We start from the raw sequence: 27,179 nt of genomic DNA, 5'->3' as shown, positions 1-27,179 counted from the left end.
TTACGACAAATCGCTGTCATCTTGACGGGTTCGACGGTAGTTGTATGTATAAAAGAACGGTTTTCGTGTATGATTATTTGATAAAATCTTTTTCCTAGTGATTGATTGACGTTTCAATGTGATCAATAATTGAATTTACAACTTTCAGATTATGACAAATAAATATATTATAATCGAGTTAAATAAATCAAGAGTAAAGTGCCATTTTTATCCATGTGGTTTGGCAAATAATGTGAATTTAGTCCAAAAAATTTATTTTTTGCATATGTACTCTTCACGTTTCCCAGTTCTTGCCAATTAAATCCAAATCATTAACCCCGTTAAATTTAATCGTTAAGTCAGGGGTAGACATGTCTTTTCACTCTTTCTTTATATAATACCATAATACTTATTTCAGTGAGCTGCGGTTTTCGTCCTTCTGGTTTGTCAAAATCTGCAGTCTTAGTCCAGTAGTTTCAAATTGGCAATTTTCTTCCTTACGGTTTCATTTCACTTGCAATTAAACCCGACTTCCTCAATCTCGTTAAGTCCGGTCGTTAAACTCATCAGTGTGCCTTTCACGTGAGGGACAATTTTGTCCTTTTTCTCTCAAATAAACCTCATTCTTAATTCACAACCCCCATCACGTGAGGGGCTGGGGTGTATTTGGGGAAAAAGGAAAAAAAAAAGAAGGAACAAAGCTGTCCCTCATGTGAAAGGCACACTGATGAGTTTAACGACCAGACTTAATGAGATTAGGGAATTCGGGTTTAATTTCAAGTGAAATGAAACCATAGGGAAGAAAATTGCAAATTCGAAACTACTGGACTAAAACTGCAGATTTGGACAAACCAGAATGACGAAAACCGCGGTTCACTGAAATAAGTATTAACGTATTATATAAAGAAAGAGTGAAAAGACATGTCTACCCCTGACTTAACGATTAAATTTAACGGGGTTAGTGATTTGGATGTAATTGACAAGAACTGGGAAACGTGAAGGGTCCAAACGCAAATAATAAACTTTTTGGACTAAATTCGCATTATTTGTTAAACCACGTGAACGAAAATGACACTTTACTCATAAATCAATAAAACAAACTTAAGTGTTATGCCAATCATATTTTTGGTTGTAGCCTAGAAAGAATGAAATGGGCGATCAAGTTTAGAATCTTTTTTGAGTCTAATAGTGAATGATATGACCCACAATGAAAGCCCAGTCTAATAGTGATAGATACTTCACCACATTATATCATGTACAATTTTAAATAGGCTTGACTACACTGGATGTATTAGAATTTAGATTACGGTTTCGGTTCCAAGTTTTTAGAAATTACGTTTTTTTTTTAGTTTTAACTAATCAGTTGTAAGTCGTAATACATTTTTCCTTAAAACCAACTAACGTTACAATTACGTGTTTTACTGTGTTTCGGGATAGAACGCCTTTGTATCAATTGTGCTTTCGATTACGGTGATGCTTATGGGTTCCATCGATTGTACTGGGAGTGGCGGATTCAAGTTTGTTGATGATGACAAAGATAGATCAGTATGCTAAAACAAAGCATTTCACTCTACCAACAGAGAAGATCATTAGCTTTGATGGTCGAATGGTAAAATGACAAAAATCATCTCCTGATATAACTACACAGCAGTAGGTCATAAAGTCAACATGCGTTGACAGCTCGCAAGATCATACAATCACATGGGTATTGGGTAAATGCGCTTTGTCCCCTAAAAAGTGGGCGTTAGTCTCTAAATCAAAGAGGTAGATGCAAGCCCTTCGACTTAGAAAAGAAGGAAAATGGTATACCCAATCAAGCTAATGAGCTAGTTAGTGCTAAATTCAGCTTGGGCGAAAAACTCCTATAAAAGGATGCCTTAGTCACCCCATGTATCATGGTAACTTTACACGTCTAACTATCGTTTTCTTCTTAGCAAGATCGTTCACGCTACCAAGATTAAGAGCTTGACACTCTTCACTGTCTATTATTTTGGTAGCAACAACATATAAAATTTCATATAAAGAGAAAAATATATATAACACACCACCGATAAGTTTATACATGGATAGATTAATCTATCACCACTCAAATGCTGAAACCATTTTTTTTACTATTTTTGTTGACACATTTTTCGAATAGATACCCATAAACACCTCTCCAAACATATTCACTAGACTTGTGACATCATCATTCCTCCTTGTTGTCCATCATCATTTTCATTGTCTTCACTTTTATCATCGTCGCCATCATTGTCATCGTCTCCAATTTTGTCATCCTTGTCGTTGTCGTCATCATCGAGCTTAGCCATTGATTTTTATATTAGATAGCACACCTTTGTACCCAAAATAATTTATTTTCATCCATGTAAACGATAACTACTACAATGGTATTAGGTTCCCAATACCTTAAATATGACTAGCAAGTCAACCTAGATCATGCTACCACCAACTAATATGAAAATAATGAGATTAATGCGAGATTCACATAAAGTTACTTTAAAAATAAAAACTCTTTTCGATCCCAACTCATAGACAATCTTGAGTCTCATCATTAATTTTGCTTGTAGTTGTGTATTGTGATTACGAAGCAACGTAAATTTACACAAAGCTAGTGATCACATTAGGTTTTATTACATTTGTTTAGAATACTTTGTATTTAACAATCGAAGGAATTGAAGAGAGTTAAACTATAAGAATATTGCATAACCCTAATCAAAGAAATCAACTTGATTCTTATTGTTTCGAGCTTTCGGCTTCTTATTATATGAAACCCTTTTTGAATAGTATACATACGATATAGTCACGACCGCTAGTAAAGTTTTTATACCACCCCATAAAACAATTGATATGCATAATTCACAATTACATGCCTGTTTTAAAACATTTTCTCTATATTTTATCTTATTAGTTCACAATTACTTGAATGTTACTATGTGTCTGTGTGTTAGTAACTGAAACTAGTTGGTAGATTAGTTATTAGATCACTAAAATTTGATTGTCATCCGAATTCTGTTATGACATTAACTAATTTAATTAACTTGAACTAGTTTGATTTTTTTGGAATATTTAGTGGGTGTTTGGGATTTCTTATTTGACCTCCTTATAACTTTTTATTAAGTTAATAAGTTACAACATTATAACTTATGGAACTTTTTCTCTCACAATATAAGTAATCCCAAACACTTTAGTACTTTTCAAAAAATTTATAAGTTATAAGTTGGTGAAAATAAGCAATCCCAAACGCCCTTAACAGTAAACAATTGTCTGTAAAATTTTCCCTAGGTAAAAATGAATTTTTGGGTTCTTCACCAAGTGTGAACAAAGAGATCACATCTTTTGTATGTCATGCAGCATATGTACAAATCCATTTATTGACATTTATTCCTTAAAAGAATAAATTTATCTGTTTATGTACTTTTTTTTATTGTTTTTTAACACACGCATCACATGTTACTACTGCTTTGAATGTACTTCCAATAACTATAGTCCTATACATTATTCCTCTTTTTCACATTTAGATATTTAATCCACAATAATGATTTCTTAATTCTGAATCTAACATAATGTACTTTAAAGCGTGTAGGTAGTAGATGGTATAATTATGCAATTAACTATTGTCCAACAATGATTTTCTTTTATCCAATTTGTTTCTACTTTAATTAACTTCAAGGTGTATTTTTTTAACGGCCAACTAAGTAACGCCGTGTACCCCGTACGCGGCCCCCATTGGCTAAAGGTAGCCCGAGCCGGCCACTAGTCCGGACGGACGGAGCCCCTAGCGGTCCACCTGTTGAGGGACTCACCGGATAAAACCCGACCCCCACGCCCGCCAAACAGCACGACAGCGAGGAACCGGTAAAACCGGGTGAGATCAGAACTCGAACCCTGGCAAGCCATAGTCATCCTTCATATCTCCCATATAAGTTGGTGGTAGTAAGGTTTGATCCCCTACCTCTCACTTATAAAGTAAGTGCTCTACCACTGAGCCACAACCAACTTATAGCTTCAAGGTGTATGGTTAGCCAACTCAAAAATATAACACTCTTACTTTGTATTTCTATATGTTTTGAGCATAAAGCAGTATAAATATTACATCTTTTCACGGTCAACATTTGATATACAACTCATTCGTACTTAGCTCATCATAAATATGATTGAAATTAGGTTGAGTTGATTTGACTCGTATAAAATTTAGAATATGGTACAAGTGAAGGCAGCTAGTTCGTATAACTTTTCAAACAATAATTGACTTTTCATTTCCTTTCTTGGGTGTTAATAAATTGGTATTGATTCTAGCATGTTTGGGGTTGAGCTTGAAATATACTTAATGGTTTATTGGTTTTTTCAAAAAACTATTTTAAAAAGTCAGGATCTAGGCTTTTGAAAAACTGCTTTTTAACCATTTTAAAAAACTAAAATAAGAAAGTTTTTTGTAATTGCCAAACACATTTAAGTTTATTGGCTTTTTGAAAACACCAATAAACCAATAATGTAGTGAGAAAATAACTGGGCCTAGAGCGTAGGCTCGAGCAACCTTGAAGTGAGAATACACGTTCCATTTAAACAGAGGTTTTTTGGCCGTCATGTGATGATTCGAAGAAAGTGTCGGGTTTATTCCCTGGAGAGATTAGCAGGCCTGCGATGGGAGTTAAACTCTTGGGGGGAGCGGTTAGTCGGGATGCAGGGTTTATTCGGTCTTTGGCAACTAAAAGAGCTTTGAGGGCGGTTGAACTTTTGAAACGCCTGCCGGACCTGAGGGACCCCCAAAGTGAGCTCCTTTTGTTACGCTCGTGCATGGGGGTTTCTAAGTTAGTGTTTGGGCTCCGGACCTGTCAACTTAAACATGTCAAAGAGGCTGTGTCCATCTTTGATGCGGGCCTGCGGGGGGCAATTGAAGATATTGTTGTGTGTGGAGGACCGCATTTTGGGGACCTTTAGTGGAGGTTGGCTTCCTTCCCTATGCGTTGCGGAGGCTTAGGAATTTTCTCAGCTGAGGATGTCTCAGCATATGCATTTGTGGCTTCCAGGTCTCAGTCGTGGAAATTGCAGGACCACGTCCTGCGAAACGCTGGTGTTACGGGGGTAGATCCTGACTACTCTTTTGCACTTGGTAATATTGGAACAACTCTCCCGAACCTTGATATAGGCGGTTTTACTGATAAGGAGATCGCCCCCAAGAAACCTCAACAAACCTTGGCGAGTGCTCTTTATGGTAAACACGTACATGATTTGGAGGAGCGATTCGATATGACCCCGAGACAAAAGGCAGTTTTAGCTTGTCTCAAGGGGGCTCATTCCCAGGATTTTTTGACTGTTGTGCCCATTGAAGGTCTTAGACAACGGATGTCGGCAGTTGAATACAGAGCCATCCTTAAATACCGGCTTATGATTCCTCTTTTCCCTTCAGATGAATTATGCCCCATTTGTAAAAAAGCTTGTTTGGATAGATTCGGTGAGCATGCCCTCCACTGTAAGGAATTGTCGGGATTCAAGTATCGTCATGACTGGGTTAGAGATGTGTTATGGGATGTGCTTAGACGTGCCGGGATCTCAGCCAAGAAAGAGGCACCTGTTAACTTTTTGACTGATCCGCGTGAGGGAAGATCTACCCTACGTCCTGCGGATGTTCTTGTGTTTGGCTGGGCAGGGGGTAAGCATGCGTGTGTTGACCTCACTGGGGTGTCCCCGTTGGTGGGGCTGAGAGACAGTGACATCGTACCGGGACAAGCGGTTTTGAGAGCGAAGTCTAGGAAGGTTGCTAAGCATGAGACATCGTGTTTAGAGAATCAGCAGGTGTTCATTCCATTTGCCTTCGACACTTTTGGATCCCTAGCTCCCGAGGCAGTTCGCTTCTTGGAGCGGGTGCAGAAGGTGGTCCACAGTGACTCGCAGAGCCCGAGGAACCAAGGATTTATATTTAGTAGAATAGGCTTTGCGATTCAAAAGGGGATAGCGGCGCAACTTGTTGCTCGCTTACCCATTATTCAGATGTAGTTCGGTTTGTGTTATATATAAAAGGTTTTTGATTGAAAAAAAAATTAAAATTTTAACACGTTTCAACAATAGCATAGTTCTTCGTTTTCCCTTGACCAATTTTGAATCACGTGCAACAAGATATATCGTAAAAAGTGGGGATAAGATAAATGTGAATATCATAAAATAAAAATTTAAAATAGATAAAAGAAATAACTCATGGTGAGGACTACAGGTCTCAATGCAAGAAAAATCATTAAATTAGTAATGTAAAGAAACTCATATATAGGCAGCCGTAAAAAAAAGAGAAGAAATGAAGCTTATATGTAAGAGTGATGGGAAAAAGAGTCATAATAATAAAAGATGTCTTTATTTGGGGTAAAGACAAGCCAGATTCTAATGGTCGGTCATGGTCTTTATGGATGAATGACCGAGTCTAAGTTAAGAGTTACTTACGATAAACATATTTTTTAATACATGCATAAGCTAAAACATATAAATTATTAAAGTTTAAAAAAAGCGACCTAATCATCAAGCCACAAAAATGACATGAGCTGAATACAAGTCGATTTTCAAGTTGAGACTATACATTATGAATCAAGCCAACTCAATTCATATCGTTATTAGCTCGTGCAAGAGTGATGTTGACTCAAAACTCAAAATCAATTTTAACGACTCCACAACATGATTATTTTAATTAAATAAACTTGTCTCATAAAAATACATATTTTAAAATCACACTACACAATATGAAATACATTTTTATGCTACATAAGTAACTTAAAATAAAAGCAAATAAAATCTCAAAATTCATGTGAGTAAAACCATATTGTTGATTTTCATATAGATTTCCGGCAAAAGGATAGAATTGCAATCTAAAAACAAAAAGTGATTACTTTAGCACGTGATCACACATTTACACCAAAAGATGATATTTTTTTTGCCATTTATCTTGAAACACCAAACTTCACCCCACCAAATACCTGAAACACAAACCAAAGTTAAAAAACACTCTTACATGGCTTGATCCAATTAATTCCGAACCATCACAACCTTTGGCGGGATACCCAAATGTTTTTCTTTTTTCCCACTTTTTCCAAACCCATAAAAACAAAAACAAAAATAAAGCCAATAAGTTAGTGGTGGAATAATAACAAAGAGACTTGTGTTTTATGTGAATCGGGTTCGATGCCCTGATCATTTAGTTTTAGACTATCCTTTATGGGGGTATCGAAACCCCTCCACAGTGCCACGTCATCATCAAGGGCATCGAAGCCCCAACCAATAATGCCCTGCTGTGGTTTAAAGCCCATTGACGGCCCTATTATATATATACTAGACGAGTGCCCGCGCGATGCAGCGGGAAATACAGTCCTTAATAATCACGTAAGAGTTTTTTGGGTGCTCATCGTTCCATTTGAAACCGTGGATTAAGAATTCTTATTTTAAACTCAATTTAGTAGCGAAGTACAAATGAAACCGAAATCTAACCATTGTTAATGGTTTGTTTTTATTGGGTTTTAATTTTCAACGGTTTGGTTTCAGTTTTCGATGACAAAAAACGGCTTGGCTCACGGCTTAGTTTAAAACCATTAAAACCGGACCACAAACGTCTATACGTAAGATGCTATTTTTTTAAATGAAAACAAACTATGACAATATCATACTCAAATTAAAGAGAATTAAATGCTCGTTTTTATGGTGCAATTTTTTTAAAAAAAATATTAACGTATGAAAAAGTTATGACCGTTTAAAAATCGTGGGGGAATTTGGGTTAAAAGTGAAATTATAAATAATATATAGTTAAAAGATGGGGATCAAAGTTGTAACTATTCTTTAAATTTTTAAATGTCGATTAAAGTTGAGGGAGCAAGGTTGTAAAGGTTGTACTATTTGTTTGAAAAATTGTAAATTACTTAAAATTTAGATGACTTAATTTGCCATAGGTGGTGCATTATATATAGTATAGATATATACATATATATGTATGTGTGTGAGAGAGATGGAGCCCAAAGGCGGCCATCGTTCTGAAACCTCAACCCACCGCGCCCCCCTCTCAGCGGTGTTTCGCGCCCTCCGCGCCCCAAGGCCGCCCTCCACCGCGCCCATAGCATGGAGTCTCAGAGGCATCAAGGTAATGATAGGAGACTAGACGTGCATATGACGTTTACTAGTTGGATCCCTGAACTGAATGGATTTTATCTCAGCACTGCTGTGCATTCAGGCGAATGTTTTCTCGGATTGAAATACGAGTGTTTCCCGATGTTATGAAATTATTCAGTAGCCTATTTAAAAGATTCGTCGGACGTTAAATTAAAAAAATAAATAAAAATAATAATATTAATTAATTTCAAGATTTCAACTCAAGTTTCAACCTTTTCTTTCTCTCTCTCTCTCTCTTTCTTGTTGTCTCTGCTACTTCACATCACATCCTTTTCCTCATTTTGATGGCAATTTCAAGATTTGATTTAAATTTTAAAACCCAATTTCAATTTCCATTTTTTTACTGATTTCTTACGTTTCCCATCGCACTATCTATCTTTGTCTCAGATTCCTCTCATTTTGCTTCAATTGCAAGTACCCCATTTCAGATCCCGCATTGTTAGGTAACATAATGCTCATTTCTCACTCTAATAACTCAACTCATCTTTTTTTTTTTATTATTTTTTAATCTTTTTTCACTATTTCACTACTTTCTTCAACTGGGTATTCCAAATTTGGTGTAAAGATTCAATCTTTGAACAAATGTTGATGTTTTTTCACTTGTTTTCTTGAAATTATGAAGTGGGTTTACTCTGTTCTTGTCAATTTTAGCTTTTCTTGAATTCAAGGAAAAAAAAAAGGGTTTTTTTATCTTTTTTTTGGGATTCTTTTTCTACTTTTTCTTGATTCAAATTCTTGTTTTTACTGTTTAGGGTTTTGGATCAGAAGTGTTTTTGTCACTAGATTGAATAAGGTAAGCATTTGATTGATTCTTGAGCTTAATTTTTGTTTGATCATGAAGAAATTGAATGTAGGTTGGTTGTAGTTCTTGAATTATTATACCAACAGTAAAGATCTAGGTTTATGCTTCACAAATCTATATGATTAGGGGGGTGGGTGGTGATTTACTACTGTTGGATAAAGTTTAATCTAGGGTTAATTAAAAAATTATATCTTAATCATGGTTTTACCACATTATGTATTTGTAGCTTTATTTAAGATTTTGGTATTAATAAATGATTAAATTCTTCGGGATCTTTATGCTTTATTGTTAGTATTTAGTACTTTTTCAACTATGGGGCCTGTAATGCGTAAAGATTTAACTTCTATCACACAAAAAGTTTCTGGATCTAATCAGTTAGGGAATATTAATGCTAGATTTGATTTAAAGGTACCAAATTTACCGCTTAAAACTATTAAATGAGTTGGCTTTTTGATAATTTATATGGCATTTTGTGGATGTTTGACTTTCATGTTTGAAATTGCTATGATATGGACTTGTTTTTGTGAATTTTATGATTTGCAGGTTGTGTTTTTTTTGTTTATGTAATAATGTCGAGGGTCGCCAAATGGAAAGTTGAGAAAGCTAAAGTAAAAGTTGTATTTCGGTTACAATTTCATGCGTCACATGTAAGTTACTCGCTCATCTTCTTTCAATCTTGTTTCTTTATCAGCATTTGAATACTGTTAAATAACTTGTGTATGGTAGTTTTAAGTGATATGAATTTTATCACTTACATATTACATAGAGAGTTATGCCTTGTTTTGTTGCATAGACTGTTTTAAATGAGCAAGTTTTGATGATTTTAGTTTTGTTTACTTCTTTTTATCCCCTTCTTTAAGGGTAAAATTGTCAAAAAGTTTGGAGTAACGAATATTTTTACAAGGAAGAAACAGTTGGAGGAACCAAAAATTATATTCTTCTTTTCTATATTGTAGTGTTTTCTAGAAGTTATGATTTTCAATGTTTATTATACGAGTTTAGGATAATTATTACATGAAATACAGTAGTATTATCAAAGATTTACCAATTTGAAAAATGATCATGTTTCAGATACCGCAAAATTGGGAAAAGTTATTTATATCTTTTATTCCAACTGACACCGGGAAGGCCATTGCAAAGACGAGCAAAGCAAATGTGAGAGGCGGGTCGTGTAAATGGGCGGACCCCATCTATGAAACCACACGGCTTCTTTTAGATTCAAAGACCAAACAATATGATGATAAGCTCTACAAACTTGTTGTAGGAATGGTAAGTTTCCTTTTAGAGAAAATTGCAAGTTTGGTCTCTAGATTTTAAAAATTGCAAACTTAGTCCAAATATTTGTGAGAGGGTTGGACGTTTAGTTCCCACCGTTAATCCGAGTTAGTGTTTAATGGAAAAATAATGTCATGTGCCATTCATGTGAGGGTAATTGTGTCTTTTCAAATTTGGAGTTTTAATAGACTCTTTCAAACTCCACAACTCCTAAAGTCGACTTCATCACCTTTGATTACGCATTGAACCTTCGACGTGAGGAGTATTGGAGTTTGAAAGAGTATTTTATTTGGAGAAGACACAACTAACCTCTCATGAATGGCACCAGACATCACTTTTCCATTGAAAACTAACTGGGATTAACGGTGGGGACTAAACACGCTCTCACAAAAGTTTGGACAAAGTTTGCAGTTTTTGAAAGCTGGTGACTAAACGTGCAAGATGGTCAAATCACCGGGACCATTCGTTCAACTTTCTTTATAAAAATTTAGCTATCGATAGCTTTAATTGTGATCAACTATAATTTGGACCGCAGGGTACTTCACGGTCTAGCATCCTCGGTGAGGCTGCAATCAATCTTGCTGATTATGCGGATGCATCCCAACCGTCCATTATTAATCTCCCTCTTAACGGATCCGATCATGGAACCGTTTTGCATGTGAGAAATTTGAACTTTTTAATCAAAGTTTTTCTATAAATGTTTTAATTATATGGTCCCGGTTGACTGTATGTTATGTTTACAGGTGACAGTTCAGCTGCTGACAGCTAAAACTGGATTCAGGTATTATTATATGTTCGTGAAATAATTATTAAGGTGCTATTAGAATATCAGTTACTTTTTATTAAGTATTTAAGTGATTTGTTGTTTTAATTTAGGGAATTTGAGCAACAGAGGGATAAAGGCTTGCAAAGTGGCAATAATGTAAACAAAGAGACTGAAAATAGTACTTCCAAGTCATCATCATCTTCTGAGTTGCAGATACCTGATGATCTGGTTAATAAGGTTATCTTTTTCTTTCTATTCTCTTTATTATTGTCCAAAAAAAAGATAATTTGTGATATCTAGTTAATGCATATTTATTAACATGTATAGTTATTTGGGATAAACTAAAGAGAAATGTGGACGATAATTTTCGCATGTTTTTTTAAAAAAAATCTAAAATCATGTCTAAATTAATGAAACTCTTTGCCTAAAATGTTGAAATTTGGACTACGATGAGAGAATATTTATTTTATCTATTTTAAATGTTGTTGAAATGTTTCCAATTTTTATTTATTTCATTTTAAACAGGCTAAAACACGAATACAACTCAGAGAAGAAACAAGCATACATGGAGAATATTCAGATTCACAAATTACGTGTGACGAGTCATCAAACGCATCAGATACTTACTATGCTGACAAGCACGAGTCACCACCCGAAAAATCGAGCGGTTTAGATCGAGCCAAGCTGGACAATGACGTGGCAATCATTTATGAAGAGAATAACCAGCTTAGAGCCAGCTTGTTAGCTACCGAGTCATCAATTTCTGAGCTCAAACAAGAATTGGCTGCTTTGCAGACTCATGCTAACGAAATGGGAACTGAAACACAGAAGCTTGCACAAGAACTTACCACCGAGATTGCTTCTGGTCAAGAGTTGGTCAAAGAAGTCAACTTTTTGAAATCCGAATGTTCAAAATTCAAAAATGATCTACAGCATTTTAAAGAAGTTAACTCAAACTCAAAGATTATGGAACAAAAGTTACACAACACCGAGAATGATACAGAAGTCAATGTGGTCAAACTTGTGGAAAGTCAAATTCAGGAGATCCAAGAAAAGATTTTTATCGCTTCCCCTGAGTTGGATTTGAATCTTATACAGTCCGATTTCGACGTGCTACTCAGGACCGTTCAAAATCTTAATAACGAAACGTTTTGTGAAATATCAAATCAAAAATTGGATGCTGCAAAAACCGAAAACGAAAATCTTGTTAAGAAAATGGATCAAATGGAGTGTTACTACGAGTCACTTATACACGAGCTAGAAGAAAACCAAAAACGGATTTTGGGCGAGTTTCAAAACCTCAAAACCGATGCAAATGAGTTGACTTCAGTCAACAACGAGCTTCAAAAACGGGTCACGGTTTCAGAATCAGCACTCAAACGGGCCCGTTTAAATTACTCGATTGCAGTGAGTCAGTTGCAGAAAGATCTCGACATGCTTTCGTTTCAAGTTTTGTCGATGTTTGAAACCAATCAAACTGTCATTAAAGAAGCTTTTGCCGACAATTCACAACTATCATCAAAACATCTCTCCAATGACTTGAAACAATCATTGAGTTTACAAGAAAATATCTATAAAAAGGTCGAAGAAGAGCTCGGTGAAATGTGCTCTGCAAATTTACACTTAAACGTGTACTCTGAAACACTGAAGGAAACATTAATTGAAGCCAGTGATTATATAAGAAAAATAAACGAAAAGTTACAGCTTTCGAACCAATCTCGGGATTCTTTACTTGAAGAAAATGGGTATTATATTTCCAAATTGAACGATTATCAACTGCAAAACCGATTGTTGGAATCGGATTTAGGGAATCTTTCAAATGAGAATTTTCTTTTGATGGAAAAGATTACCGAATGTGAAGCGCTGTTAATGGAATACCGAGTTTATAAAGGCAAATACGAAGTCGTCTCTGCTGAAAAACAGGATGTTGAGAAGCTTCTAGAAGCAGAAGCTTTTGATAAACGGAATCTTCAAAAGGAAACTGATAATGTAAAGATGAAGTTTATGAACGGTTTACATCAAACGGTGTCAAAAATGGAAACCGAAAATCCTTGTTTTGAGAAACTTCAGTTGCAGATTGATTCGGTTGCTAAAATGTTTAAAAGTAGTTTGGAATCAGGTGAAAGACACGTGCAGAATAGTGAAGTGATGTTAAGTAATCTTTCTTTATTAGAACTTGAGCTGCAAAAGATATCATCTGAAGATAAAATTTTTCATGAACAAATCATTTCCGAGTTGAAAAACAAGAATCAAGATTTGACCTCTGAACTTGAAAGTCAAAGGTCAGAACTTTGTCGTTATATGAAAGAAAAAGAAGATTTGATCACAACCCTTGAATCTTTTAAGTTAAAGTTTGAGGCTTCTGTTGCTAAAATTGCGGAGATTTCAAAATTGAATGAAACTTTGGAAAATGTAAGTAAAGAGCGTGTTGTTGCGGTAGGGCAGTTAAAAGATATGTTGACTAAGTCAAAGGCAGAGGTAGAGCAGTTAAAAGAGGTTCAAATGAAACTTGATGATACAGAGTCTAGATTGAACGGTTGTCTTGAAAAGGAGGCTTTTTGCATTGAAGAAAACAGAAATTTGGTAACGGAACTTGAATCTCTTAGATCAGAGTTGCAGGTGGCTGTTGCTGAAGTTCAAGAAGCCAAAAACGGACATGCTCATGAGGCAAGTCAACTGAACGAAATGTTGACCAAGTCAAAGGAAGAGCTTGCTCGTTATATTGAAGAAAACAGAAATTTAGCAACGGAACTTGAATCTCTTAGATCAGAGTTACATGCATCTGTTGCTAAAAATGTTGAATTTGCAGAATCTAAAAATGAGCATGCTCTTGAGGCGAGTCAACTGAAAGAATTGTTGACCAAGTCAAAGGAAGAGGTCACTCGTTATATTGAAGAGAACAGAAATTTAGTAACTGATATTGAAACTCTCAGATCAGAGTTACAAGCTTCTGTTGCTAAACATGCTGAAATGTCAGAATCCAACTCCGAGCATGCTATCGAGTTAAGTCAACTGAAGGAAATGTTGACCAAGTCAAAGGAAGAGGTTGCTTGTTATAGTGAAGAAAACAGAAAGTTAGTAATGGAAATTGAATCTCTTAGGTCAGAGTTACAAGCTTCTGTTGCTGAAATATCAGAATCCAAAACAATGCATGCTCTTGAGGCGAGTCAACTGCATGAAATGTTGACCAAGTCGAAGGAAGAGGTTGCTAGTTATATTGAAGAAAACCGTAATCTAGTAACGGAAATTGAATCTCTTAGATCAGAATTACAGGCTTCTGTTGCTGAACTTTCAGAATCTAAAACCGAGCATGCTGTCGAGGTGTGTCAATTGAAAGACATGTTGACCAAGTCAAATGAAGAGAACAGAAATCTAGAGACGGAAATTGAATCTCTTAGATTCGAGTTACAAGATTCTGTTTCTAAACATTCTGAAATTTCAAAATCTGAAAATGCGAAAGCTATGAAGATTGGTCAACTGAATGAAATGTTGACCAAGTCAACGGAAGAAATTGCTCGTTATATGGAAGAAAACAGAAATTTAGTAACAGAAGTTGAATCTCTTAGATCGAAGTTACAGGCTTCTCTTGCTAAAAATGCTGAAATTTCAGAAACTAAAAACGAGCATGCTCTCGAGGCAGGTCAACTGAAAGAAATGTTGACCAAGTCAAAGGAACAGGTCACTCAACATATTGAAGAAAACCGAAATTTAGTAACGTTAATTGAATCTCTTAGATCAGAGTTACAGGCTTCCACTGCTAAAAATTCTGAAATTACAGAATCCAAAACCGAGCATGCTCTTGAGGCGAGTCAACTGAAAGATATGTTGACCAAGTCAAACGAAGAAGTCACTCGCCACATTGAAGAAAACAAAAGTTTAGCAACAGAAGTTACATCTTTAAAACTGAAATTAGAGGATTACATTGCTCAAAATGCAGAGACCAAACTGACTGAAGTAAACTACCAAAACGCCCTCAATGACTCGATTACATTATTAATTTTCAAATCAAAGTTGGAAGAACAACACGCTGAATTAATCACGCTACACGATAAATGCAACCAACTTACCAACAAACTTTCTGAACAGAAATTAAAAACGGAAGAGTTCAAGAACTTGTCAGTCTACTTGAAGGAGCTTAAAGACAATGCTGACGTGGCACACGATAAAAAAGAAAAAGACCTGGAAGGGCCAACCGAATCTTTGAGAATGGCGTTTATTAAAGAACAACATCAAACAAAAATTCAAGAATTAAAGCAACAACTTTCGGTTTCAAAAAGGCATAATGAAGAAATGTTATTTAAGCTACAAGATGCTCTTGATGAAATTGAAAGTATGAAAAAATCTGAAGCTTCTTTGTTGCGGAGAATTCAAGAATTGGAAGCTGAGGGCGAATCAGTAATTTTGGAAAAATCCGATAATGATCGGTTACGCGCAGAATTAGAGTGTGCGGTCTTGAGCCTTGAATATTGTAAGGAAGAAAAAGAAAAGCTTGTTGCTTTATTACAAGAGTGTGAAGATGAAAAAACAAGAATTTCAGAAGAACTCTCTTTAATTAAAGAACAGCTTGCTCAAAAAGAAGAAAATGGTTCTGTAAATCTGCAAGAAATTCAGGTTTGAAATAAAATTTCAAAGTTAATTTCTAAGCTAAGTTTATGATTTCATCTAATAATTTCTGCGAGCCAATTTTTTTAAATAATTTCTTGGCAGTGTGTTTCAATTTATGAGTGATTATATGATTTTGATCATTAATATCACATAATTATTTTTAAAACAAACACCAAGCACCCTATTTAATTTTACACCGAATTGAAGGGAAATGTTTGTTCATTTTTACATTTACAAGCGCTCTTGGCTGGATTTGGTGCAGAAAAACGTATTTTTGTACTTTTTATTTTTTTATAATTCAGCATTTTAAACGACACTTGTGAAGAACTGAAGATACATCAATCTTACAGCTGTTCTAATATTTATGTGTGTGTGTGTGTGGATCACATACAAACAGTTCGATGCGAATCGTGCAGAGTGAAGGAAAAAATATTTATGTGTGTGTGTATGGATCACATATGGCGGTGACATTTTTGCAAATAGAGTGTAATTAACCTGCTAGAAATTACTCTGAAGTAACTATTATTACTCTACTTCGATTAATTATTTTGCTACTTAAAAGCTGTAGCGAAATAATACTCTAGTGCTTCACACAGTAGGCACACTTCGCACGCTAAATTCTGTTTTATCTGATCCCAAGCTAAATATATAAGTTTTACAATTTAGTAAAGAATGCTAAAAAATATTCAAATGAAAACATCGTAAAATGATTGTTGACTAAATTATTTATTTAATATTTGGTCTAGCAGGGAGTTACAGAGCGCGCGTATGATGACGAAGAAAGTCAACTGGTCAATGATTCAAAACAACTAACTGTTGTAAACGATCAATTCAGGACTCAACATTTGATGTCTTGTATGGAGCAACTAGACGAAGAGGTAAACTTTTAGCACGTCTGATTAATATTGATATACTATACTTTAATCTTGACTTAAGTTTATGGCATTCGTCTCATGGTAGTTGGAAAAGATGAAAAACGATAACTCACATCTTCCGTTGACTACTTTCGACCCTGGTTTCCAAGATTTACAAAGAGAGCTTGCACAACTAAATCAGGTTTGTATATTACTCTAATGATGTTTAATTTCTTTGCCTTTTGCCACATTTTTTTTCTTATGATTGTTATATTTTAAATTTAAAGGCCAATGAAGAGTTAGGAAGCATATACCCGAATTTTGTTGATTTTCGGGGAAACGGAAATGCATTAGAAAGGGTTCTTGCTTTGGAAATCGAGCTTGCCGAAGCACTTAAGACAAAAAAGAAATCAAGCATACAATTCCAAAGGTATTTAGTATTTACCAATTGATGATTTTCTTTCATTACAAATTTCATCTGATTTTGTTTTTATTGTCAGTTCTTTCCTGAAACAACATAGTGACGAGGAAGCGGTGTTTAAGAGCTTTAGAGACATCAACGAATTGATCAAAGACATGTTGGAAATCAAAGGAAAATATGTAAATGTCGAAAACGAACTTAAGGAAATGCATGATCGATACTCTCAGTTAAGCTTGCAATTTGCAGAAGTCGAAGGGGAGAGACAAAAGTTGATGATGACGCTCAAGAACGTGCGATCTTCAAGGAATTTGCTTCGTTCGAATCGCTCATCGATGGCTGCTTTAGGAGATCAAGCTTTATAAATTTCAAAACGCGGCAAATATTTTGTTAAAAGTATGAGGTTTTGTGAATAAGAATGTTGTTGTGAGGAGGGGAAAAAGGCTAAAGTTGCAAAGGTTTTATCTTTTATGATGATGTAAATAATAAAAGTTAACTAGTTGGCATTGAGTTTAAATTATGAGGGGTAGATGTGTTAATGGAACATTTGGATTGCCCCTTTTATATGTAATTCAAAATTTTCATAACGTATAGTAAAGTTGTTTTTTGTTTCTTTTTATTTTGGGAATTTATTTATTTATTTTTTGTTTTTTTATATTTGTTGTAACTTTCCCTAAGTAGCTTTTGGATTATACATTTGCTAGATTCAACATTATGATATGATTAAGAAAAAGAGCAAAAAAATTTAGCCTAAAGAGAGCCAATGAATACATACTACAAAACATGTGATAAAGAAACAAATAAACTTATTTGGATCGGGATAAAGAAACAAATAAATGATGTAAATTATATAATAAATTTTCTGAAAGATGACACGTGATAAATATTAGTTGGTTGCAGATGTTGACATACAAGTAAAAAAAATTGAAACACATGCATGTACAATGTGTTGTGTGCCATCATGTGACACATTTCCATTGGCTAGATCCGTTTCAAACAAAATTTAATGCCCATTTAGTAAAACTTTGGTGGAAAAATTGGGCCATAGTGATGACTTTCTGATTAAAGGCATAAATATCTATAGGTTTAGTGTTGTGAGATAACTAGCAAGAGCTAGTTATCACGCCATTACGCAAGTGGTTAGACAATAACTAGTCATTCATTTAAGCGTTGTGGGTTAACAAGGTTTAATTTTTTTTTTTAAATAGAAAAGGAAAAAATGGGACTGGTGGTTAGTGGGGGTGAACCCCACCACTATTGTGATACTTTCGTTGTCTTTATAGCGCTAGAGAGGGGAAAACTGGATGGCGCCTAAATGTTATTGCCTTCGTTGTGGATTGGCGCTTAATTTGGATGATGACATGGTCTATGGCGCCTTCTCCAAGCCTCCACAACGGAGAGCTAAGGATCTCAACTAATCAAATCATTAATTTGTTGTTATTATTTTTATTATTCATTTTCACCATCAATTTGCACACATCCTAATACTATTAAGTTCAAAATTTGAATTTGACTATGTCAATCCATTTCATTCTCCGTTCCTTTGTCAATCTTCTTACAACCTTTACACCCTAAAAAGTTACAGGCAAGAAGTTCTAACAATTATGTTGAGAAATTTTCCATTGGACCATTGTGAAATTAGTCGCTTCAAACAATCTTGGTGTCTGCAAATCTGAATTTGTTTTGTTTATTATCTATGTTTTAGACATGCAATACATTCTCCACTTTACATCTACTTAAGTTGTTCATGTTAGTTCATCTGTATTTGTTTTTTTTTTAAATTGTAAAGTTAAATATGAGAGAGTGAAATATTTTATGAGATTTTTAGTTTCTAAAAAGAGTTAATGACCATTTCTGTCTCTGTGGTTTGCTACTTTTGCCACTTCAGTCTAAAGTTTGAAATTTTGTTAATTTGGTCCTCATAGTTTTAAAGATTAGCCAATTACGTCTCATCCGTCTAATGACATCCGACTATGACGTTAGTTTAAGAGTATTTTTGTCTTTCTCCTTTTTATTTTGACTTAATGGTCATTTTCGTCACGGGGGTTTGATACTTTTGCTATTTCAGTTCAAAGTTTGAAATTTTGTCAATTTAATGCCCAGTTTAATTAATTTTTTTGTATATAACCCTGATGAGCATAATCCAAGCCCAAAACCATCGAGCATCAACCAAACAGGTCTGCATTTACTATGTCGACAACAATAATCATACCCCCACCCCTCGTATTTAGTTTCTAGACATTTCCTAAACTTTCCCCCATGATGGAATTCAACGGTAAAGTGGTTACAGCAATTCCCTGAAACCGAATTGCACAGAAAACACTAAAATCGTTTCTTTGATGAATGCACAACAGTTAGGATTTAGAGATTAACATATCATAGCGAACATCTGGGTCGAAATCAACTATGATACATTAATCAAAGAAACGATTTTTAGTTTTCTCTGTACAATTTGGTTTCAAGGAATTGCCTTGACCACTTTACCGTTGAATTCCACCATGGGGGAGAGTTTAGGAAACATCTACGAGGGAAGGGGGGTACGGGTACTGTTGTTGGCAGAGTAAATGCAAACCTGTTTTGGTTGGTGCTCTATGGTTTTGGGCATGGATGATGCTCTTTAGGGTAAAAAAAACTGAATTAAACTGAACATTAAATTGATAACATTTTAAACTTTGGACTGAAGTGACAAAAGTATCAAACCACAAGGACTAAAATGACCATTAACTCAAAATAAAAAGGAGAAAGACATAAATACCCTTAAACTAACGTCATAGTTGAATGTCGTTAGACGGATGAGACGTAATTGGCTAATATTTAAAACTATGAGGACTAAATTAACAAAATTTTAAACTTTGGACTGAAGTTGAGAAAATAGCAAACCACATGGACAAAAATGACCATTAACTCATTAACCTTAAGGCTGGTTGTTGTGGAAAAGGGTTTGCTAGTCAGTTGAAGTGTCACGTCATTGCTACATAAGCCAGGGTTGTTCTTCAGGCTTTTGGCCAAGGAAAAGGACCCGATAACCAACCCATTTATATTCGGGTTGTTCATGGTTATTCAGGTTTGGGTTAGTTCAGGTCAGTTTGTCTAGTTTTTGGGTTTAAACGTAAATTGAAAAATAAAAATGTTTTGTTCATAAAATATCACATGCTACGAACTATAAATTTCATAAAACATTGTATATGATAATATGATGTTCAAAAGTCCCACAACAAACTTTAAAACATGATATTTAAGATACAAAAGACTTCAAACCAAACACATGTAGAAAGAAAAGATAATAAATGTTCAGGTTGTTCGGGTTTTTTTGAGAGAAAATGACCTGATAACCGAATCATTCGGGTTGGTTGGGTTCGGGTTTTTTGGGCGTTCTCTAAATCGGATTCGGGTGGCTTCGAGTCGGGTTTGGTGTTCGGGTACGGACCATATGGTTAAAAAACACACCCCTAACATAGGCAGTGAAGTTTTAACTAACCCACCCGTTAACTCACGCGTTGTGGTCTAACTAGACATTAAATAAAAAAAAATGTGATTGGTTATTTTTTTTGGGGGGGGGGGGGGGGGGGGGGGGGTTGACCAACCATTTCCTTGATAAAAGCCCCGAACCTGTGTTAACTAACCCACCATAACGCCCCGACCTTAATGGTCTGGTGCGGTGTAACCGGCGTTAAGGCCCGGCCAGTACCTCTGCTTTGCAGACCCGTTTGGCGCCCCCACAACAAGTTGCCTAATACACTTATGGACTTGCGTTAATTGATCTCATCATAGATTAAACAAGATAAAGGTTTAAGTGGTTGCGCCAGTTAATTAGCTAGTAATTTATTAGGTAACTTGTTTTACTTAAAATAAAACATTACTTAATTAGATTATAATGCTTTATTAAATTGTTTGCAGGTAGGTACTCTTTTAACTTCAGTTCACAGCTACAGCTATTCTACTAAAGCATATCCTATATGAATTACCTGCTTGAGTCAGTCGCCTCCTTAAATACAACACAGTTTCGTTTTTTGTCTATGCATTCAATACTTGCTTAACTAAAAAATGCAACAAAAAACACTTCTATATACTGCAGCCCATTTTTGTTACAGTTGACTATATATATTAACACAGTTTATGTTCATTTTGTTATTCAAAAACCTCAATGCGCGCATGCTAAGATGATATTTTCCCTTGTGTAATTTTATGTACCTATCTTTTACTGTCAAAATTCTACCTTTGGTTAACTTCTATTTTCATAGAAAATGCGTTCTCGTTATTTGTAGAATTTTCTATCTTATCCGATTATTGATAGCGTATACCGGAAATACTTTAATTTAGAAAGTAACACGGCAACGGATGTTTTTTCTTCGAGTTAGATCCATAATATGTTAAAAAATAACATATTGAAGGTTGTGTGGTTATTTAATAAAATTCAAATATATTGCATGAACGAATGAATCCCAGATAGATGAACAATTTATGATACATTGAAGCTTGTGCGGATAATTAATGAATACAAATGTAATGCATGAAACAATCCTACTGATATTTTAATAATAAATATTCTGGTTTACTATCAAGAATGTGAGATCACCATTGCATATATATTTTGAGCTAGTTAGCTGTCATCCATGATCATATCATTCATGAAAATGTAAACCCTAAATCCCACTGATGAAATTGGATGTTTGTGGGTGATGAGATTCGAGCCTTCCGAGATTTACAACTTATTCGATCCCATTAATGTCTTGTGGACAAAGTTGTACCAGTCTTCTTTTGATACCTTCTATGATTGCTCCTATAAAGTACAATTCTCATGACTTCTTTTGTCTTTTGTGTCAAGTCATAAATATTTATTTGGTGTTACATATAATCTTAACCTTAGTCGAATCACACATCGGACATAGACCACACCACCGTGGTGGGTCCGGGAGCATAATTCACAATCAAAGTACGTACATTCTTTAATAGACATAAGTAAAATTATTTTTCATGACGTTACACCAAGACTTAGCTACACATTCGATGGGTGCATTGTAAATCTTGAAAAACTGGAATTCCTTATTCATGCATTTTTTATATATAGACCGAAAATCAAATCATGAAATAATGGAAAAAAAATTAAGTTAAATTAGGGTATCATACGAAGCAATTTGGATACGAGAGACAGTCAAACTAAAAAAAGTGACAAATCGGTATAATTATTTAGCTAATTACATAATTAACCTATCATAACTAAGTAAATATTAACTAAAGTTTCACGAGATCGGGATTTAACCAACAAAATTGACCCCTTTCAAACTATTTGTCTATATCCGCTGGTCAAAAATACGAATGTGTTGATTATTGAACTAGCTATGCATCGAAATTCATAACCGGTTAGACTATTCTACATTTAGCTATAGTTAGAGGGTAGTTATTGTAACTATTGGTATTATAAGTAACCCCTTTCTTGTAACCCTAATCATAGAGAACAACAATACAAACAGTATTTGAGGTTTTATAATACGAATGTCATAATACGAATTCAGCCTTTGCTAATGTACAAGTTTTTAGGAGGTTTGAAACTCTTGTACTCGAAATCGTTTGTTATAAGTTGATTTGGAAAACCTTCATTTTAGTTAGGATATAGATTATAGTTTTATTACTAGCCTCAACAATAACTGGAGTATATATATATCAGAAAATCAGAGACTTCTCCATACATCGATTTACTTAAATGTCTAGATCAACACCTTTGAAGGTGATTACAGTTCCATTTTCCCTTATAATTGAGTAAACATTTAGCTTCTCATCATAAGCCCAACCGGCTATAGGTTCTCAAGTGTAGTGGAACTAGAACTAGGAATTTGACAACAACAAAAAAAATTCAATATCATGTAAGGATTCAATTAAATCATGTTGGCTTTACCTGAAATTCCTCGTCACTAGGGTGTTTGGTTATTTAATGAAATTGAATAAACGATTGCACAATGAATCTCATTCTCTCTAAACACATCAAGACCATTACTTTGCACCCCAACAATTTTTTTCATTCCATTCTCTCGTTCTATGATATCTCAGAAAAATTCCAACTAATTTTAACAACTTTAAAAGTTGAGGGACCAAAGAGTCGTTCAGCATGTTAATATTCCGGGACTAAAGTGTAAAACTGCTAAACTTGGTCCAGGAGGACCATTAGCGGCCCTCTCAACGGTCTGCTACGAGTTTGTTATCTCGATTAATTAGCAATCAAAGACGAGTTGACACGTGATAGATAATTCACTGACACTTGACATGTTTCGATGACTCATTGCCCCGATAGACCTCCGAGGGCCGGAAAAACATCGGATTTTCCGCGTATCTAATGATTCGACAATAGTGCGCACCAACGGACCTCCAGGAAAGTTCCCAACGGTCCACCGATGGAGAACGAACTCATCTATAAATAGCAAATTTAGGCTGCTCATTTGAAGCATTCCTATTCTCGATTTCCAAGACATGTAACTGTGTTCTTGAGGCCTCGAAGTGTGCGTCGTGTGTCCGGAGTTCCAACTTTATTTTAAGCGAAAGTTTTTTCTAATCGCCTAAAAGCTATAAATCGACCTTGGTGTCTCGATTAGCGTGAAGATTCTGTTCGATCGTTCAAAGTTGCAGCTTTTCCTTGTTGCTAGTATTAAACTTGTTGAGGTAAGGTTTATACGCTTATGTGCTTACTTATTATTGAAAGGGAGAATTTCCTAAATAGCCCCCTTGAGGAGAGAGAAACACTCAAATAGTCCATGAGATTTCATTTTCCCAAAATAGCCCTGCAAATCGAACTTTTACGTGACATTGGGAATTTCTCCGTCATATTTCGTGGACCAATAAAAAACTGCCATTTGTCAAGGCCTCCCACCTACCACGCAAGTTTTAATCTCAAATCCGTCTTAAAAGTTACTTTTCACATCAAATCTAACCTGATAAAAACCAACTTTAACGTGATGTTTCAACCTGTTTCCATCTCCAACGTGAGTTTTCAAAATTACGGTTTTTTAAGTTTTTTTGAAATTCATCTTCAAAGATGAATTTCAAATGAATTTCAACTTCGGAGACGAATTATGATTAAAAGCCAACTGCCAAGATGAATTTTAAGTCATGTTCATTTTCTTTTTCTATTTTCCTTTTGTTTTTCATCTCCTTCACAAAAACCATGTTCTTCTTCTCCCACTCCCGTATGAGTCCATCCATGAATTAAATACTGGTTTCTAGTGTAATATTTACCTAGCCGCGGAAAGAGAAAAGTGTTTACGTGGCTGTAAATGTCGCAGCGAATGCAAGTCTCCACCAAAACAATACTCCATAACAACACACGAGAAATGCGAAGCTTTAAATTGCGCATACAACGACGGCAAAAACGGGTGATCAAGCATATTCAATATCTTCTTCTTAGTAGCAGCTCTATGGATCTTTTTCAATGCCAAGACCTCATTTTCCACTACTTTCATAGCATAATAACACCTTAAAAACCATGGATGGATTCATACGGCAGTGGGAGAAGAAGAAGATGGTTTTTGTGAAGGATATGAAAAACAAAAGGAAAATAGAATAAAAAATGAACATGACTTGAAATTCATCTTGGCAGTTGGCTTTTAATCACAATTCGTCTCCGAAGTTGAAATTCATTTAAAATTCATCTTTGAAGATGAATTTCAAAAAACTTAAAAAACCGTAATTTTTAAAACTCACGTTGGAGACGGAAACAGGTTGAAACATCACGTTAAAGTTGGGTTTTATCAGGTTAGATTTGATGTAAAAAGTAACGTTTAAGACGGATTTGTGATTAAAACTTGCGTGGTAGGTGGGAGGGCTTGACAAATGGCAGTTTTTGATTGGTCAACGAAATATCACGGAGAAATTCCCAATGTCCCGTGGAAGTTGGATTTGGACGGCTATTTTAGGAAAATGAAATCTCACGAGCTATTTGGGTGTTTCTCTTTCCTCAAATGAGCTATTTAGAGAATTCTCCCTTATTTAAACTATGACTTTAGATGTGGTTATAGTCAAACATTGATACAAAGTATAAATTATTTGAGTTAGTTTTAATACAAAATTTTGACAAGTAAATGTTTCTATGAGAATGAAGAAACGTCTTTCAAATAAAGATAGGATTGATCAAACAGAATGAGTGAAAATCTACATTGTTTTAGTATTTTAGAAAAGTAAAAGGCCGGGATGTTTTATTATTACAAAAGTTTTGATAAAATAAATGTTTTCTTCATGAAAAAGAAACATATGATATAAATATAGGATTATGCATATAGATAGATTGATTGTATAACTGTTACTCTGGTATATCTGAAAGAAAATAAAGAAAGAATGGTTTATTAAATAGGTTTTGAACTATAAAACAATGTAAATTACTTGTAAAGAAAGGTTTAAAACTATAAAACTACGTGGAGGTCTGAAGTTAGATCATACAATATCTAGGTATGAGACGAACCTATGTTAGAACTATAGATCAAACTAACATAAATAATATCAAGATGGTCTGTCATTTCTGGAAAGACAAACAAAGGTGGATATGTTTGACCTTTAAACAACTGTGAATACGTTAACTCTTTTCAAATATAGTTAAAAAATCAAACATGTGGCTTGAATGGTTTTCAAAACATTTGATGCGTAAAATTAATCTTCCGATAAAGGCATTTAGGTCATAAGTGCATCAATGTTTTAGATAACCGGTACGTATAGTTATACCGGATTTTGGTAAGGCATCGGGTATTTAGAGCCCGGATTTTTTGGGCGTTTACTTGAAAATTATACCACATTTATTATTTTTTGTTTTCAAAAATACTGATTTAAACCGGAAAACCGGTTTTTAACCCAAGAGCTTTTTGATATATTTTTATAGCCCATATATTTTAAAAAATTGACTTTTAACCTAACGGATAAAATTGAAACTAGTATACACAGTAATCGGCAATTCGTTAATCAACCAATTTTGTACCCTGCAAATTCAATGTTGGTTTCGTTATATTTTTTGCAATTGCTTAAGTTCGTATACAAAGTACAAACTTCTTATTTGACTCGATCGCATACGTTATTTTGGTAAATTTTCTTTTATTTTGAGGAAGCTATATGTTTGTAATTTGCATTTCAGTCATGCGTGTTTTTCTACATAACAAACATAATAATGCAAAGATTCATCAATTCACATACGTTAATAAAACACGACAAGAAAATAATAATGATGCATTTGATTACATTGTCCATTTTATTTCATTGTTCGTTTCATTCCCTCATCCATTATAAACAAACCCCAAAAATACACTACATAAGTCTTCACTAAAATTGGAGCATGCTCACAGATTGCTAAAGGAAAATGAAGATCAAAAGACATTTTCTCTTGTGTAGTAAAAACCCTTTGAATTTTACATTTCGAACTCGTTATGTTTTATGATCTCTGAATGTATTTTGTTCAAATTAAAACTCCCTTACTACAACTTTTTTTAATCATGGGATATCAACCTTTTATCATCTTTTAGAAAGATAAAGATAAAACCTTATGCGACAACTTGTAACAAAAAGTCAAATGTTATTTGATGTATATAAGTATTTTAATTTTTACTAGGGTCCAAAATCTATCTTCAGAAAGTGTGGAGATTAATATAACTTTAAGGATCATTTACTCATTTTCTTTCGAATGTGGAGGTTTTAAGGGAAATGCTTTTAACAGTCTGTCATGACACAACTACCCAAACACGTTTATAGTATTAGTGTATTGCATGCACATTTGTAACTGTTACAATATGCCTAAGAATGGGTAAAATTAAATGTAGGTTCTTGCCGAAGTTTATATTCTACATATATATTACAAATGTATAGATTTTTCAAATTTCATTCATTTCATTTGTGTCTATTTTTAGGCTTTAAGTTCTAAATTACTTTATAGTTTATACACTCATAAATGTGGTTCTATTATATTCTCAAATTTGGAAGGTTATAGCATTTACATGTTGGACATAAGAGGGGAAGGGGCACCCATATGGGTAGGGTGTATGGCTTACAAAACACATGGCAACACCATCCCATCCCATGTGGGTAAGGTGCATGGCTTCATTTCATGGCAAAGGTTTGCCACACAACATTGATTCATTATTGGCCATTAAAAATTAAAATGAATTAATGAAGTTTTAGGGTACTTGTGGGTAGGTGTTGCCTGTAAGTTTGTGGTTTTTGGGTAGTTAATGGTAGAAATGAGGTGGCATTACATTATTAATTAATGCATGAGTAATACCCATGAGTGCCACTTCCTCTCTAAACTTGATTATTTTTACGAGTTCTTATAAACACGTAGAAATTGTACATATATTTTAGTGTAAATGGTAAACATGATGTTAT

The 27,179-nt window shown here is 34.6% G+C and overlaps 1 protein-coding gene across 3 annotated transcripts; it reads left to right on the top strand.

The window, feature by feature from the left end:
- Positions 1 to 8,393: 8,393 nt before the first annotated feature.
- On the top strand, positions 8,394 to 17,432 carry LOC143542019 (uncharacterized). 3 transcript variants are annotated; one of them, XM_077034695.1, is made up of 12 exons: positions 8,394 to 8,558; positions 8,868 to 8,908; positions 9,461 to 9,564; positions 9,989 to 10,186; positions 10,728 to 10,850; positions 10,936 to 10,973; positions 11,069 to 11,195; positions 11,484 to 15,569; positions 16,313 to 16,441; positions 16,524 to 16,619; positions 16,705 to 16,847; positions 16,918 to 17,432. In XM_077034695.1, exons 3-12 carry the CDS (start codon positions 9,487 to 9,489, stop codon positions 17,198 to 17,200), a joined length of 5,301 nt encoding a protein of 1,766 aa, XP_076890810.1. In that variant the 5' UTR covers positions 8,394 to 8,558; positions 8,868 to 8,908; positions 9,461 to 9,486; the 3' UTR covers positions 17,201 to 17,432. The 3 variants fall into 3 exon arrangements, with proteins under 3 accessions (XP_076890810.1, XP_076890808.1, XP_076890809.1); XM_077034693.1 differs by having other exon boundaries at positions 16,310 to 16,441; XM_077034694.1 differs by lacking the exons at positions 8,394 to 8,558; positions 8,868 to 8,908 and having other exon boundaries at positions 9,365 to 9,564; positions 16,310 to 16,441.
- The last annotated feature ends 9,747 nt before the right edge of the window (positions 17,433 to 27,179 follow it).

The sequence above is a fragment of the Bidens hawaiensis genome, unplaced genomic scaffold (genome assembly GCF_021521415.1).
Source record: "Bidens hawaiensis isolate Kalapana, Puna unplaced genomic scaffold, B.hawaiensis_p1.1 tig00012729_1, whole genome shotgun sequence".
Classification (NCBI taxonomy): Eukaryota; Viridiplantae; Streptophyta; class Magnoliopsida; order Asterales; family Asteraceae; genus Bidens; species Bidens hawaiensis.
The sequence above is the reverse complement of the archived record's forward strand: the minus strand, read 5'-3'. Positions and strand labels throughout refer to the sequence as shown.